Source organism: Neoarius graeffei, chromosome 4, assembly GCF_027579695.1.
Source record: "Neoarius graeffei isolate fNeoGra1 chromosome 4, fNeoGra1.pri, whole genome shotgun sequence".
In the NCBI taxonomy this organism is placed as follows: Eukaryota; Metazoa; Chordata; class Actinopteri; order Siluriformes; family Ariidae; genus Neoarius; species Neoarius graeffei.
Genome location: NC_083572.1, coordinates 105666898 through 105685040, shown reverse-complemented (window position 1 = coordinate 105685040; position 18143 = coordinate 105666898). Strand labels below are relative to the sequence as shown.

The 18143-nt window shown below is 42.1% G+C and overlaps 1 protein-coding gene across 1 annotated transcript in view; it reads right to left on the bottom strand.

Annotated features, from left to right (window-relative positions):
* Positions 1-17386, bottom strand: part of slc4a8 (solute carrier family 4 member 8) — a 111820-nt gene extending 94434 nt beyond the window's left edge. The window contains exon 1 of the mRNA XM_060920120.1: positions 17250-17386. Within this exon, the coding sequence (XP_060776103.1) occupies positions 17250-17294 (45 nt within the window). The 5' untranslated portion in view covers positions 17295-17386. The remainder of the gene's footprint in view (positions 1-17249) is intronic.
* Between the last annotated feature and the right edge of the window lie 757 nt (positions 17387-18143).

Here is an 18143-nt window from a genome sequence, read left to right as displayed (position 1 = left end):
CCACAGTCCAAAGACATGCAGGTTAGGTTAACTGGTGACTCTAAATTGAGCGTAGGTGTGAATGTGAGTGTGAATGGTTGTCTGTGTCTATGTGTCAGCCCTGTGATGACCTGGCGACTTGTCCAGGGTGTACCCCGCCTTTCGCCCATAGTCAGCTGGGATAGGCTCCAGCTTGCCTGCGACCCTGTAGAACAGGATAAAGCGGCTAGAGATAATGAGATGAGATGAGAATATACATATAGCATTTTCTGAGCCTAAAAAATAAAAATACACAATACATGGTTCAGTTTTGTGAGTGCACTTTTCATAAAATAATAATGCCAATAAGTCACAGCTGGTCTGGAATTCATACAGAGAGAGAGAGAGAGAGAGAGAGTAGGGGATTATTTCCATGCTGTCCTCTCGGAGCAGTGTATAGCCGAGGGCCCTTTTCTCTCTCCTTCGCTCTCTGGAACACATTGCTTTGACAGTTGTATTTGACAATCGTATTTCAGATCCTGACTCATGTCACTGCCTGTCACTTTCAGATCCTGCAGCCTGCCTGAAGACACCAGTCTCTCACACCCACCCACCCACCCACACACACACATACACACAAGCAGTATTTATTTAAATTCTCACAACCATTCTCAAACATTTCCTTTTACTGCTCAATGTGCAGTCCAAGTTTCCTGCTCCTCCACATACTCGCTACAACAATCTCAGCTGCATGAAAGTGACTGAAAGTAAATAACAGCGTGTTTTGGCCAGCTAGCTTTCCTGAGCAGTCGGAAACATCTGTGTCCGTATTTGACATTTAATGTTGCATTGTCCGTGATGATAAAACTCCTGCTGAGTTTTATTTGTGTGTTCAGGTCCAAAGCAAACTCTAAGCAGCTTAAATACACCATATCTCCAAAAGTATGTGGACACCTGACTGTCACGCCTAATGTTACGACAAAGTCAGAAGCACGCTATTGTAGAGAATGTCTTTGCGTGCTGTAGCTTTACAATTTCCCTTCACTGGAACCTGTTTCAGCACGACAATGCTCCTGTGCATAAAGCTCATAGAGCTCCAGGAAGACATGGTGTGTTAAGTTTGGAGTGGAGGAACTCGAACTGGAGCCTCCTCAACATCCCAGCATCACTGCCTGATCTCACTAATGCTCTTGTGGAATGCTTGAATAAACACAAATCCCCAAAGCCACACCCCAAAATCTGGTGGAAATCCTTCCCGGAAGAGTGGAGATGATTATGACAGGAAAGCAGGACTCCATCTGGAATGGAATGTTCAACAAGGACATATGGGTGTGATGGTCGGGTGTCCACATACTTTTGAATGTAGTGTGTCTGGACTGTATCATATCAGAAATTTAATTGATCAGTCTGTATTGGTCATAAAAACATGTACCTCAAATGTTTATTTAGATTGACTGAGGTTTACATCCCACGCCAATTCCATTTTCTATTTATTTCCGTAATTCTCAGAAGTCTATCTAATTTTGACCTTTTTTGAAACTTTGATTAGAAACACCTCCATTTCAAACAGCCGTGATGGTTAATATCATCAGCACAAAGTGCTTGATGATGGACACAGACTCATGATCGGTGTACAGACTGAAAAGACAGTGTGGCTGAATTCTCGATTCTGATTGGTCAGAAGATGTGTGTGACAGTATCTTTGTCTAAAGTGCTCATTCTAATACAGCCAGAAACTAAGACAAGTATATAATCCTTAATGTGATGATGTTCGGAGATGTTTCTGTAACATTTAAGGAAGGAGTCTCAGGTGTCAGAGCTTTGTAACAGTGATGGTGCTTTGTAACGTTTCCTGGCACAAAAGGTCCTCAGAACAGAACAGTTTACACTTTACAGTAAAGTGAGAGAGACAATAAGATGTTAGTGAGGAAACGACTCTTGTCTACTCATTTCTCAGACATAGGGCTAATCGAATTTTATTTTCAATCACGAGTTTACGTTCGAACAATTTTGAAAACAAGCTAATCATGATAACATGTTTAATTGTGCTCTCATTTTGTCGTGTTGTACATTTTTCCTTTACAACGGTGCCCTTTCGCACTTCCTTTAGCGCTCCTCACCTTCAGCAGTAGGTTAAAGGCCCGGTCCCACTGGCCGATGGACACAAAACGTGTGCAAAAAGGACACAGCGGACGAGCAAAATTTCAGGGGTGGCTCTATCCGTTTTCATCCGCTCCAGAAATGGACAAAATTGGGAAAAATTTGCGAAAACAGAACGGAAAAGAACGGACGTGGGTAGTATATAGCAGGGATGTTAAACGCATGTTCATAGGAAGCTTAGCGGATGAAAGTGGATGGAAGTGGATGACAGCTCCGAAGGGGTTACCGGTGGTAACTGAGAAGTGGACGCATAGCAGAAAGAGCGGATGCATAGCGGATGAAAGGGATGCATCACGTACGCCTAACGGAAACAAAGGGGATGTTGCGCGGATGCATATCGGATGCAGACCGTTCACTGCACATGTGGGGGGTATGAATTGCGTCTGCTCCGCGGATATAAAGGGATGCAGCACGCACGCCGTCAGCATAAAGCGGAAAGACGTGCTGGCGGCTACATCGATACATCTCTACTACTAGATGATTTTCTCCCCCTTTTTATACAAAATATCGATTGTCCGCTAGGTGTCCTTCTACATACTCTAGACATCCTAAATATACGAGATACATCCCAGATATAAACGCTTTGTCCGTTTTGAATACTTTATATACGAGATGCATACGCTTACATCCTTTCTATTTCCGTGCTACTAACGATGAATAGACGTTTCATGTACCTTATCTTTCCTCCCTCTTTCCGTTTTCAGCTGCAGCGGATGTGAGTTGCGAGGATGCCCAGAGGATGCAGAGAGGATACAGCAGACGTTTAACGGATGATAACGGACATAGAACGTTTGTTGCTCGTATATGTCGTGGATTTACATCGTACACGGCGGAAAGTTCATCCGTTCTAAAAGTTTTGTGCAGCTCAAAACTTTTTGCGTGGATGAAATCACAGTGGACGGATGCTCGATGGATAGAGCGTATGAAGCACGTATGCAATGAGTACACAACGGATGCATAGCGTTTTCCAACGGATGGCAAAGTTTTTTTACGTTTTACATCCTCTTTGCATCCGTAAGTGCAGTGGGACCGGGCCTTTACTTCGCTTTAACTCCAAACTAATCAATAATAAATCTGACTTTTGTTCCAGACAGAACATAGCAGTGAATCCTCAGGCACGTCATTTACCTGCATGTGCATTACTAAAGCACTGATTTATACTAATGATGCTAAGTTACATACGCTACACTGTGCTGCACTGAGCTAGCATGCTAAGTCATTGATTTAATTCAGTTTTAGAGATTTCACATTTTCTCAATTAAACACCATTATTATAATTATTATTATTTCATCCGGTTGGCAGGTGATGAGTTTATCCCATCGTGTGTTGTCCATTGTCCATCAGGCGTAGTACATATTTCACAAAAATTGCTTCTTCTCTCTCAGTTCTTCACCGATTTTTATTCTTTCTGGCAGGAAGGCCGGTTTGCCTGGGGTACATATAGATAGCTTCTACCCAAATTTGCTTAATTGCAATTAATAATGAAGATATGGAGTAATTAATCAATCCCTAACGAGCAGTTTCCACACAAATCGCTTCTTCTCCTTCAATTCTTTACTGATTTTGATTCTTTCTATCATGAAGGTAGGGGTACCTAGGGTGCATAGAACTTCTACCCAGATTTGCTTCATTACAATTATTAATGAAGTTATGGACTAATTAAGCCTTAATGAGCAGTTCGACAAAAATCGCTTCTTTTCAGTCAATTTCTTGCCATTTTGGATTCTTTCTGGTAAATAGGTCGGTATTCCTAGGGTGGCTATTGTTTCTATATATAGCTTGGATATAGTGTAGATACAGTTAGGTCCATATATATTTGGACACTGACACAAATTTTGTTTTTTTACCTGTTTACTGAAACATATTAAAGTTATAGTTATATAATGGACATGGACATAAAGTCCAGACTTTCAGCTTTCATTTGAGGGTATCCACATTAAAATTGGATCTTCATCCAGTTCGGTTTAGGAGTTTCAGCTCCTTAACATGTGCCACCCTGTTTTTAAAGGGACCAAAAGTAATTGGACAATTGACTCAAAGGCTATTTCATGGGCAGGTGTGGGCAATTCCTTCGTTATGTCATTCTCAATTAAGCAGGTAAAAGGCCTGGAGTTGATTTGAGGTGTGGTGCTTGCATTTGGAAGATTTTGCTGTGAAGAAAACATGCGGTCAAAGGAGCTCTCCATGCAGGTGAAACAAGCCATCCTTAAGCTGCGAAAACAGAAAAAACCCATCCGAGAAATTGCTACAATATTAGGAGTGGCAAAATCTACAGTTTGGTACATCCTGAGAAAGAAAGAAAGCACTGGTGAACTCATCAATGCAAAAAGACCTGGACGCCCACAGAATACAACAGTGGTGGATGATCGCAGAATAATTTCCATGGTGAAGAGAAACCCCTTCACAACAGCCAACCAAATGAACAACACTCTCCAGGAGGTAGGCGTATCAATATCCAAATCTACCATAAAGAGAAGACTGCATGAAAGTAAATACAGAGGGTTCACTGCACGGTGCAAGCCACTCATAAGCCTCAAGAATAAAAAGGCTAGATTGGACTTTGCTAAAAAAACATCTAAAAAAGGGAGCACAGTTCTGGAAGAACATTCTTTGGACAGATGAAACCAAGATCAACCTCGACCAGAATGATGGAAAGAAAAAAGTATGGCGAAGGCGTGGTACAGCTCATGATCCAAAGCATACCACATCATCTGTAAAACACGGCGGAGGCAGTGTGATGGCTTGGGCATGCATGGCTGCCAGTGGCACTGGGTCACTAATGTTTATTGATGATGTGACACAGGACAGAAGCAGCCGGATGAATTCTGAGGTATTCAGAGACATACTGTGTGCTCAAATCCAGCCAAATGCAGCCAAACTGATTGGTCGGCGTTTCATAATACAGATGGACAATGACCCAAAACATAAAGCCAAAGCAACCCAGGAGTTTATTAAAGCAAAGAAGTGGAATATTCTTGAATGGCCAAGTCAGTCCCCTGATCTCAACCCAATTGAGCATGCATTTCACTTGTTAAAGACTAAACTTCAGACAGAAAGGCCCACAAACAAACAGCAACTGAAAACCGCTGCAGTAAAGGCCTGGCAGAGCATTAAAAAGGAGGAAACACAGCGTCTGGTGATGTCCATGAGTTCAAGACTTCAGGCAGTCATTGCCAACAAAGGGTTTTCAACCAAGTATTAGAAATGAACATTTTATTTACAATTATTTAATTTGTCCAATTACTTTTGAGCCCCTGAAATTAAGGGATTGTGTTTAAAAAATGCTTTAGTTCCTCACATTTTTATGCAATCATTTTGCTCAACCCACTGAATTAAAGCTGAAAGTCTGAACTTCAACTGCATCTGAATTGTTTTGTTCAAAATTCATTGTGGTAATGTACAGAACCAAAATGAGAAAAATGTTGCCTCTGTCCAAATATTTATGGACCTAACTGTAGCTTGCAACATTTATTGCACAAGCTGGCCCACTTTAGATCGTTCCTTCTGGACTAGATGGAGCTGGAGTGAGCTACGCTGTCATTGATGGTCTCATATTTAACATTATTGTTAAAATAATCAGCTTTAAAATGTCAGACATGAATATTAACAGGTCTATGGGGTGTCCTCATGGCTGTCTGAGGATATTTACTATTACTACTACTGCTGCTACTACCATCACCAATAAATGCATGATGTTTTCAAAGTTAATGTGCAATCGTGTCAAAGGGGAACTGAAGGCAAATTTTTTATTATCAAAATTCTGTTTATCTCATTTTATTAAATATAGGAATGCATTTTTGATTGCTATTCTGTCACTGCTATAGCAAGTTATGAGTGTTTGAAATACGCTCTGTAATATATCAGTCCATATGTCAAAGCGATGGCTGTAAACAAGATTTGTTGAGACCTGTGCGAGACATCGTAGGACGGAAGTAAAACATACAGTGGAAATCAAAGCGACCAACATCTGCCAACGTCGTCAAAAGACGCGCGCGCCCTCTTTCGAATGCTGATGTAATCAAGCTGGAAGTTTTGTTTATTTTGATAGCAATCAGGAAAGTTTGAAAAAAGTCGTCAGTAATCGTCATTTAAACTTGTGTTTGTGCAATACTTCGTTTGGAAAACAGTTTTCAAAATGGCGGCACTGACACCTGGCTGACACTTCATGTTTCGAAGTCTCGCACAAGTCTCGTGAAGATCGCGCGGATAAGCGACGCCTGCCGTGGACCAAACGCACTAAATTCAACATGGCTACAAACCGAATGGGCCGATAAGTATAATATTTAATTGCAATTAGTTGCCAATACGAGTCATGATATAAGGTTACTAAAACCGAAAACGTAATTGAATAACACGTTAATTAAGAAATAAAGCAAGTTTAAAAATGACTTCAGTTCTCCTTTAAATAATCATGATCTCAAAATTGACAAAAAATAACTGTGGTTATGATTTCTGCCATAATCAAGCAGCCCTACTCAGATGTTTAACAACATTAAACCCATTAAAATATGCGGCATGCCATTCATGAACAAATTTAGACGTAATCAATGAAAAGTCAATGCGATATAAGTGGAATAACGCACTCCAGATCGTGCGCTTATATAAAAATGCAGTATTCCACTTCCAAGCATGTATTATTTTCATATACCACACTTGACCTTTATCTTTAAATATAGTTCAGTCTTGGATCAAATTGTAAAATATTACACTACACCATGCACCAGGCTTCTGTTATTAGTACAATATTTATTCACCATTCAAAATCAATCAATTATACTTTTTTTACTTTATGTATAGATCCTAAGTTACATTTTATTCGTTTCTTATTTTCACTCGTTAACTTATATTTTGTTATCTGCAACTGACATTGTTTATATTTATTTCAGTTATGATACCTGTTACACTTTAATGTATAATGATGTTACCAATTATTATATTATTATTATTTGTTATTATTTACTATTGTTAATATAGTTATTATTGGGCGGCACGGTGGTGTAGTGGTTAGCGCTGTCGCCTCACAGCAAGAAGGTCCGGGTTCGAGCCCCGTGGCCGGCGAGGGCCTTTCTGTGTGGAGTTTGCATGTTCTCCCCATGTCCGTGTGGGTTTCCTCCGGGTGCTCCGGTTTCCCCCACAGTCCAAAGACATGCAGGTTAGGTTAACTGGTGACTCTAAATTGAGCGTAGGTGTGAATGTGAGTGTGAATGGTTGTCTGTGTCTATGTGTCAGCCCTGTGATGACCTGGCGACTTGTCCAGGGTGTACCCCGCCTTTCGCCCATAGTCAGCTGGGATAGGCTCCAGCTTGCCTGCGACCCTGTAGAACAGGATAAAGCGGCTAGAGATAATGAGATGAGATGAGACTTAGAACGAGCCATTGTGCTTTTTTCTTCCCCCAGCACGTTTTCTGTTTCTGTTCCATTTATGTTTTCTTGTAAATCTCTTTTATCATGTGCAAATAAAAAAAAAATAGCTACACAATCTATCGTGTGTTATTTCTTACAAATTGAACATTTACAGTGCGCTGGTTTACATGATCATCTGCTCTTATTCTTGTAGAATATTGGAGATGAAAAGTGAAATATTTGACAGTTGAAACTAGCAGTGAGAAGATGGAGAAGATGATTTCACACACACGAGAATAAAAAAATATCGTTGTTTTTTTCAGGGTCTGTGGAACAGACTTGCAGCTATGAGACTTATGAGTTACAGCGTAAGTTACAGCGAGTGCTGCAGTGTTCCTCCTGCTCCTGGTAGAATGACTCATTCACCATTCAGTGCCATACATCATCTCTCTCTCTCTCTCTCTCTCTCTCTCTCCCTCTCAGCGCAGTCTGTGACCAGATCAATTTCTGAAATTGTGCTATACTGCATCCTACAGTGCAACACGGTCATGTGTCTTTCTATCATTCTGTCTGACTATCATGTTGCCTGATTATCTAATGTTTCAGTCCATACTATACGATGACTGTTATGACCGGCCATCTATATATACAGATCATAATGGTCTATTCGCTGTAGAATGTCTGTGGTGTTTTGTTGTGTTCTTTTCTGCGTCTTTGGGATCTTTTCTATTCTGTTCTGTCATTCCCTCCTTTTCTCTTGTAATGTATTCTACTGTATTGTCCTAATTGTCTGTCCTATTCTACATTATTTTGTCATGTTCTCTTCTGTTCTGTGACCATTCTATTCTCTATGTTCTGTCTTCATGTACACTACAGTATCTTGTCATATTCTATTCTACTAGTGCATCTCAAAAAATTAGAATATTGTGAAAAAGTTCAATATTTTCCATCAGTTATTTAAGAAAGTGAAAATGTTATATATTATAGACTCATTACACATAAACTAAAATGTTTCAAGCATTTTTCTATTTTAATTTTAATCAGTATGGCATACAGTACAAAAACATAAAAAAACCCATCTCAAAATATTAGAATATTTCATTTCGAGTTTGAGTAAAACAGTATGAACACAGTGTATCTCTCGGTCTAGTTCAGTACACACAACCACAATCATGGGGAAGACTGCTGACTTGACTGTTGTCCAGAAGATGATCACTGATGCCCTCCACAAGGAGGGTAAGCCACAAAAGGTCATTGCTGAAAAGGGTGGCTGGAAAAGGTGCACAAGCAACAGGGATGGCCGCAGTCTTGAGAGGATTGTCAAGAAAAGTTGATTCAAGAACTTGGGAGAGCTTCAGAAGGAGTGGACTGAGGCTGGTGTCAGTGTATCAAGACCCATCACAAACAGACATCTTCAAGAAAGGGGATACAACTTTCGCATTCCTAATATCAAGCTACTCCTGAGCCAGAGACAATGTCAGAAGTGTCTTATCTGGGCTAAGGAGAGAAAGAAATGGACTGTTGCTCAGTGGTCCAAAGTCCTCTTTTCAGATGAAAGTACATTTTGCATTTAATTTGGAAATCACGGTTCTAGAGTCTGGAGGAAGAGTGGAGAGGCACAGAATCCAAGGTGTTTGAAGCCCAGTGTGAAGTTTCCACAGTCTGTGATGATTTGGGGTGCCATGTCATCTGCTGGTGTTGGTCCACTGTATTTTATCAAGTCCAAAGTCAACACAGCCATCTACCAGGAGATTTTAGAGCACTTCATGCTTCCATCTGCTGACGAGCTTTTTGGAGATGCTGATTTCCTTTTCCAGCAGGACTTAGCACCTACCCACAGTGGCAAAACTACTACCAAATGGTTTGCTGACCATGATATTGCTGTGTTTGATTGGCCAGCCAACTTGCCTGACCTGAACCCCATAGAGAATCTATGGGGTATTGTCAAGAGGAAGATGAGAAACACCCGACCCAAAAATACAGATATGCTGAAGGCCACTATCAAAGCAACCTGGGCTTCAATAACACCTCAGCAGTGCCACAGACTGATCACCTCCATGCCACACCGCATTGATACAGTAATTCATGGTAAAGGAGTGTATAAATGAATATACTTTTCAGAAGTTGGACATTTCTGTATTGTAAATCCTTTTTTTGATTGATCTTAAGGAATATTCTAATAATTTGAGATACTGGATTTCTGATTTTCATGAGCTATAAGCTATAATCATCAAAATTAAAACAAAAAAGGCTTTAAATATTTCAATTTACATGTAATGAATATAGAATATATGAAAGTTTACCTTTTTGAATTAATTAATGAAAAAAGGGAACTTTTTCATGGTATTCTAATTTTTTGAGATGCACTAGTATTCTCTCCTAAGTTATCCGATTCTATTCTTTTAGTCCTGGGTATGACTTGAAACTGCAACTGGTGGTGAGTCTCAGGTCCGGGAGGACTTGAGTATTGGGAAAAGTGGAGTTAACCTTGAATCACCATTGCTCCCAGGTCCGCTCTGACCCGGAGTGGGAGCACCTGCCTGGGTTCCAGCTATGGGTTAAATAATACATCACCAATAAGGCACTGGCAGCAGGGTGCTTTTCAGTGCAGTGTAGCAGATAAACCCAACAGGGTCAATGGTATACCATCAGATGGCATGTGGAAGAGCCACTGAAATGGCCAATGGATAGCATCACTCGGCAAGTCAATTGTCACTGTGGGGAAACTTCCATACCCGTCAGGTCTTTAGCACTTTTGTGCACCACTTGGCATCAGGTCTGGAGGTCCAGAAAGACAATACGATGGGGGGACAACACCATTTGTCTTACCTTACTGTGCAAAGTGCTTCATTAGGAGAGGAGAATAGTATGCGAGAGCTCATGAGGCCAGATGGTCCATGGTGGTTCGGCTGGGCCTTTCGTGCTGCCGGTGCGGGCGACTCTGTTGCTTTGGTGCAAGCCTCGTGGCCCATTTGCATTTCTGTGCATCCTAATGAAGCAGTCATCATCACTAGTGATGGACAGCCGCCGCCAACTATATGGCCAAAAGTTTGTTTCTTCTCTAAACTGTTTGTTTAGACAAACAATGTCGTGCTCCCATCATGTTGTCTTTCTGGACCTCCAGACCTGATGCCAAGTGGTGCACAAAAGTGCCACAGACCTGACAGGTATGGAAGTTGCCCCACAGTGACAACTGACTTGCTGAGTGATGCCAGCCGGTAGCCATTTAAGTGGCTCTTCCACATGCCATCTGCTACTGTACCATTGACCCTGCTGGGTTCATCTATCTTTGTGTGCAGTAGCTTAACAATTTCCCTTCACTGGATGTGTTTCTTCCCTAAACTGTTTGTTTAGACAAATGATGTCGTGCTCCCATCATGTTGTCTTACTGGACCTCCAGACCTGATGCCAAGTGGTGCACAAAAGTGCCACAGACCTGACAGGTATGGAAGTTGCCCTGCAGTGACAACTGACTTGCCAAGTGATGCCATCTGTTAGCCATTTGAATGGCTCTTCCATATGCCATCTGGTAGTGTACCATTGACCCTGTTGGGTTCATCTGTCTTTGTGTGCAGTAGCTTAACAATTTCCCTTCACTGGATGTGTTTCTTCCCTAAACTGTTTGTTTAGACAAATGATGTCGTGCTCCCATCATGTTGTCTCTCTGGACCTCCAGACCTGATGCCAAGTGGTGCACAAAAGTGCCACAGACCTGACAGGTATAGAAGTTGCCCCGCAGTGACAACTGACTTGCCGAGTGATGCCATCCATTAGCCATTTGAGTTGCTCTTCCACATGCCATCTGGTAGTGTACCATTGACCCTGTTGGGTTCATCTGTCTTTGTGTGAAGTAGCTTAGCAATTTCCCTTCACTGGAACTTGTTCCTGCATGACAACACTCCTGTGCACAAAGCACATCAAGCTCTATGAAGACATGGTGTGTTAAGATTGGAGTGGAGGAACTCGAATGTCCTGCACAGACCCCCTGACTGAACTCAACCCCACTGAACACCTTTGGGATGAACTGGAACTGGAGCCTCCTCAGTATCCCAACATCACTGTCTGATCTCACTAATGCTCTTGTGGAATGTGTGAATGAACACAAATCCCTAAAGCCACGCCCTAAAATCAAGTGGAAAGCCTTCTCAGAAGAGTGACGGTCATTATGACAGGAAAGCAGGACTCAATCTGGAATGGAATATTCAACCAGGACATATGGGTGTGATGGTTGGATGTCCACATACTTTTGGCCATATAATCTACGGTATCTATCTATCTATCTATCTATCTATCTATCTATCTATCTATCTATCTATCTATCTATCTATCTATCTGTCTGTCTGTCTGTCTGTCTGTCTGTCTGTCTGTCTGTCTGTTTCCTGATACTCAACGAAACTGACTTGATGTTAAAACTGTTAATGTTATAGTCATGTTGTCTGTTGTTGTCCAGGTGAGGATGGGTTCCCTTTTGGGTCTGGTTTCTCTCGAGGTTTCTTCCTTGTGTCGTCTGGGGGAGTTTTTCCTTGCCCCCATCATCACGGGCTTACTCACTGGGGATAGATTAGGGATAAAATTGTCTCATGTCTTGGGTCATTCAGGTTCTGTAAAGCTGCTTTGGGACAATGTCTATTGTTAAAAGTGCTGTAGAAACAAACTTGACTTGACTTGATACTCCTTTGTCATGCTGACTGTTCTTGTAGTGTCTAAGTGCTCTCTGAAATACAGGATCACATTACATTCAGATCCATTAGTGAGTAATTGCGAGCAGCAGAATCTCAGCTTACTGACCGCCCTCAGCGACTCGTCCACTCCACATCATTGCCATGACAACACACACAATAACTCATCAAGGCTTCAGAAACCGTGCTTTCATTAGGTGACCGTTGCTAAACAGCCCTTTTATAATGCTCTAGTAAAGCAAAACTCTGCTTGATAGAGATCAAAGAGGAATAGAGCAGGGGTGAGGGAGAGGAGGCTAGAGAACAGCCGAGTGTGTCACGTCGGAACATCAGAACAGTCCGAGAGCAGCACAGACCCCACAAAACCAGTGAGGAACATGTGAGAGGGACAATCAGAACAACCCAAGTGTGCTCGATGTTACAGTAAACATGTACACACGTGGACAGGATCGATCCTGGCAGGACCGGACAGCTCCATTTTCTCAGCTGAGTTTTGTGTGTGTGTGTGTGTGTGTGTGTGTGTGTGTGTGTGTGTGTGTGTGTGTGTGTGTGTGTGTGTGTGAGATTATCACAGGCAACAATTCTAAGTCAAGCTTTTGAAAGAAGCTTTTGAACTCAGTCAGTAAACATCACTTTCTGGAGAATGCTTTCATGCATTGTTCAGTCAAATCTATTAGCAAATAAAGCTCTGTGTAAGGAATAAAGCACTTAGTGTCATGCTGTTAAAGGTAAATAATCAATGACGGGGAGGTGCGATGAAGCAGCGTTACTGTTCCTGTACCATCCAGACTTGATTAGTTTCCTATAACAGCACATCTCAAAGTGGTTTTTTTTCCGTATTATTCTTATACTGGAATGTTTTTAAAAAAAATGTATTATTATTTGTTAAGGAAGGGGCAGCACGGTGGTGTAGTGGTTAGCGCTGTTGCCTCACAATAAGAAGGTCCGGGTTCGAGCCCCGTGGCCGGTGAGGGTCTTTCTGTGCGGAGTTTGCATGTTCTCCCCGTGTCCGCGTGGGTTTCCTCCGGGTGCTCCGGTTTCCCCCACAGTCCAAAGACATTCAGGTTAGGTTAACTGGTGACTCTAAATTGAGCGTAGGTGTGAATGTGAGTGTGAATGGTTGTCTGTGTCTATGTGTCAGCCCTGTGATGACCTGGCGACTTGTCCAGGGTGTACCCCGCCTTTCGCCCGTAGTCAGCTGGGATAGGCTCCAGCTTGCCTGCGACCCTGTAGAAGGATAAAGCGGCTAGAGATAATGAGATGAGATTGTTAAGGAACAATATATGATACTTTTTATCTGTTTATAGTTACATTTAATGTTGTGGATGTTAACGTCCATGAAACAGTTTCCTGCTCTCACTTATGTTACAGCAGCTATAAATAGTTTCTCTTGTAGTTAATGGGCGAAATGGAAGAAGGAAGAAGCATGTGGTCCATGACCTTGGAGCATTTTGATAAAAAGAGCTAGATTTCCCTCCATCAAGACGGTGATCGAACGCCACCAACTGCGCTGGCTTGGCCATGTCCAAAGTATGCCAAACGAATTCCCCAAGCAAGTCCTCGACTCTGAAGTTACTGAAGGCCACAGAAAGAGAGGGGCACCCAAAAAGCGCTTCAAGGACTGCATCAAAAGATCTCTGATAGCGTTTAGCATCGACCCGAAGAACTGAGTTGCAGAAAATCAAAAGCTTTGGAGAACGTCCGGTCTGTCTGGCTCCATCAAGGCTGAAAACAATAAGAGACATCATGCCGATGAAAAACACCGCTTTCAAAAGCTCCGAGAACAACAGAGAGCAGCTGGCATTGGACCGCCTCCTACTAACCCTTTCCCTTATTGTCCTCGACTGTTTCACTCACATCTTGGACTCTCAAGTCATCTCCACTTCAAGCACCCTGCGCCTTGATCTTGGAAAGGATACTTGACCTTGAGCTATGCCAACGATAATGAATTTGGGAAAGGTTCATTTGTGAAAAAAATCGAAAAACACATTTGCGTGAACTTTCATACATTCTCCTCATCTCTGTGTGGGTTTCATCTGCTTTCCTCTGACCTCCCAAAAACAAGCCACTGGCTACAATAAATTGTACTTAAAGGTCGGTTTATACACTGCAACTTTGCTATAACAAACTCTTTTACTACAAACTTACGCATATAACGAATTAAGTTCAGGTCCCCCGCCTTTTATGACAATGAATTGGAGTCTTCCAAAAAAAAAATCACTGTGTCATGCCCACACGCAATGGCGCTCAGAGTACACAGCACCATTAGGACTAATTACCATGCCCCTGTTCCAGGTTAGAGCGCAATCACAGCATGCGCTTATAAGCACTCTCTAAACACACAGACTTGGTGAAGTATACGTGCTGTACCTGGTGTCTCACATTACCAGCCCTTTGTATCTGTGTGTTGCTGTTCTGGTTTGGACTTTGTTTTATGTATTTGGACTCTGCCTTTTGTCTTTGCCTCCGTCATTCTGTTTGGGCCTCGCATGACCTTTGTCCGTTTCATGACCCTGCCTCTGTCTTAGGTTTTTGACCTGTTTGCCTGCCTGTTTATAAATAAACACTCTTCCTGGAATTACATCCGTTATTCACCTGCTTATGACGCACTGAGCCATGCGCTTCTCTTCCCACCAGAGACAAACAATAAGTAATCAATTCCGCAGTCGAGGTAACAATACGTGTTAACACCATAAATCAAAGGCTTAACAAGCCTCACTTAGGTGTTGATCACTAACAATTATCAAGAACGGTGATCAAAGGATCAATAAAAGGATGAAATGAGTGCTGATAGTGCTAAACTTAACACCTAGTTAAAGTGCACCAGTGGCATTTTTATACCCCCCACCCAGTGTGACATAAATGACATCTTTGGTGAATTGCAACACATGAATGAACTGAATGGTGAAGATTTAGAAAACTGAGCGAGTCAGTGGGTGGGACATTGACAACAATGCACCGGTAACCTCCATAATTTCCGTAACAGATGAAGAAATCATCGCCTCCATTCGTGATCCTTTAACTCAGTCAGTGAACTGCGATATTGACTCGGAAGGAGAAATTCAGGATCAGAGGAATGTGACTAAAATTTCGTATATAACATGAGTGGTGTAACAAGTGGGTCCATTTCAGTCTTACAAACTTTTCAGTAGAACGAACAATTAGACGTCCACCAAGTAAGGAGTTTGTTGTAGCGGGGTTGCAATGTACTTCTGCATAGAATCTACAGCGTAGGTACGTAACTACATGTCACGCCAACACAGACCACAACAACTGCGTTTTGGCATTTCCGGCTGCTCCTTCATTTCCGCCATTTTGTAACTGAGCTGAACATCAGTTGATTGAACATGGACCAAATCAATCATCCTCATTGTCATGATTTCCCTCACAGTGTGTGATCAGCCTTGGGATGCATTTATCTTGGAAACTGCTGTTCCAACAAATGCATGTAGTCCTTGTTATTCATCATCGTCTTTCTCTCCTGCTGCTGCTCAACCCCTAGTAGCTCCTCCACTCTCTTCCAGGTCTTTGTTGATGTTCTTTTATCTTTTATCAACGCTTTTGTAGCGTTTTCCATACGGCAAACAGAAAACGTACAGTACCATATACTTCAAGCATTGGACATGACAAACATTTCAGGTGCAATGAGACAGAGTTATTCATCGTAGCTGCTCATTTGAGAATTTAAAGGCCCAGTTGAGCTGTCCTTCAACTTGTGATTCTGGATCAACATCCTTTCTTTGTCTACTGCGCTGGAGGGTCATTCTTTCAGCCGTACCCTCCAGTTACCATTTTTTCTCAACGAACCATTGCATATCACTTCAACCTTGTGCAGTTCTGCAGCTGACAATTCACAGGACAGGTTAAAGTTCAAATGTATTCTTTTTGTGCTTCAGCGGTTCAATGGTCGTACACACCATCTCCTCCGACATCTTCTCTCTCTCAGAGTAACTGTTGTTCGACTTTTATAGTATCAATTCCAACGCCGCTCGGTTTCAGAAACCGTTGTTTGAACATATATTTACTGTATATTCCTTTAGAAACTTGAGTATTTTGGCGGTGTAATCGTAGAGTGAAGCAGCCACACCAGCGTACAAGTATAAAAGGTCACAGTGGCGTGTGGATGGATGGAGCCCTGGAGTCTGATCCAGGATCTCAGAGATCCACCGTGACTCTGATCACGAGTCCATTAATCAGATGTATTTCTAATGCTTGTCCTTGTGATCTGAATGAACCTGGGGATATCGTTTATTGTCGTGCTCTGCTCATCCTGCTTTATTATTTAGAAGAAGAAGACCAGGTTCCTGCGCTTCTGGGATGCCTTGTTCACGCGCATGAACATCCAGCAGCATCCAAAATTTGTGATCATGATCGCTTCAAGGTCATATGAGGGGAACCCGACCTACACAGCTGTGTGTTTTTTTGATTATCACCATACAGTCGTGATAAATCCTTGCCAAATCTCTACAGTGAGCCCCAGGTCTATAGCTAAATTCATGCACATCACATACTGTTCTGTAATAACGCTCTACATCCTGTCTCTGTTGCTTAGAAACGCTTTTTTTTTTGGTTCTGTTAAACTAAAATGACCTGAAACCACACACACACACACACACACACACACACACACCATGCCCTTTTCATTAATGTGCTGTTTGGCTTCTATCTATTATGCAGGTGAGATGAGCGGATGGTGCGCACCGCACGCGCACTGAACAATAAAAACATCAGCATTGCGCGTGTGCGCGCACATCTGCACAATGCATAATAATGATGATGATAGAAATGACGCAAATGTCACACGCCCGTGTGTTTCTGCAGGGATAATCGCCTGTGTGTTTATCAATGAGACATGAAGTGTGTGTCAGCACAGAGAGGAGAGTGCTGAGCGCGCACGCACACGCGTATTGATCCGGTCCAGATGTGATGTGATGTGATGTGATGTGCTGTGCTTGTTCTGCATAATAGGAGCTGTATGCATTAGTGCATGCATGCAAATTATTTATAAACCCATGATGCAGGATGAATATCACCATATCTCTCTATATAAACTGTTTGAATAGAAATGGAAATTCCCAGATGATCAGGGAATCAGGAAGGAGTAGTACCTGGTAGCTCAGCATGCTCTCCTGGTCGCTGTTTTCTGCAGGCATTTTAAATTCCACAGGCGAGGCAGCTCGAGGAGACTCTGGGATGCAGCACGGAAAGTCTTCCTGTCAGTTCCCTACAGCATGGAACAGCAGCTCATCCCGGACCGCCATCATGGAAAAAAAAAAAAAATCCCCAGTGAAGCTATAAGGATCAGTAATAATAATAATTATAATAATAATAAGAGAATCACAAAGGTGTGGAACCCTGCTCTTGCTCAGTGAGGGCTTGTTCACTTTGAGATGAGGTGAGATGCGCTTGGCAAGAGTTAAAGGTGTGTGACGTCATTAATCCAGCCCATCCAATCCGATTGGCTCAAAAGGCGACGCTGATACTCAAGCAAGGTCACATCAATCATTGCTCTACAACATGTCCTTTCTTCAAGTGTATGAAGAAGAAACTTACATATACTGTATGTACACGCAGTGGTGCTTGAAAGTTTGTGAACCCTTTAGAATTTTCTATATTTCTGCATAAATATGACCGAAAGCATCATCAGATTTTCACACAAGTGCTAAAAGTAGATAAAGAGAGCCCAGTTAAACAAATGAGACAAAAATATTATACTTGCTCATTTATTTATTGAGGAAAATGATACAATATTACATAGTATGTGAACCTTTGCTTTCAGTATCTGGTGTGACCCTGTTGTGCAGCAATAACTGCAACTAAACGTTTCCGGTAACTCTGGGATGTTGGTGGGTTTCCTCACATGAACTGCTCGCTTTAGGTCCTTCCACAACATTTTGATTGGATTAAGGTCAGGACTTTGACTTGGCCATTCCAAAACATTAACTTTATTCTTCTTTAACCATTCTTTGTTAGAACGACTTGTGTGCTTAGGGTTGTTGTCT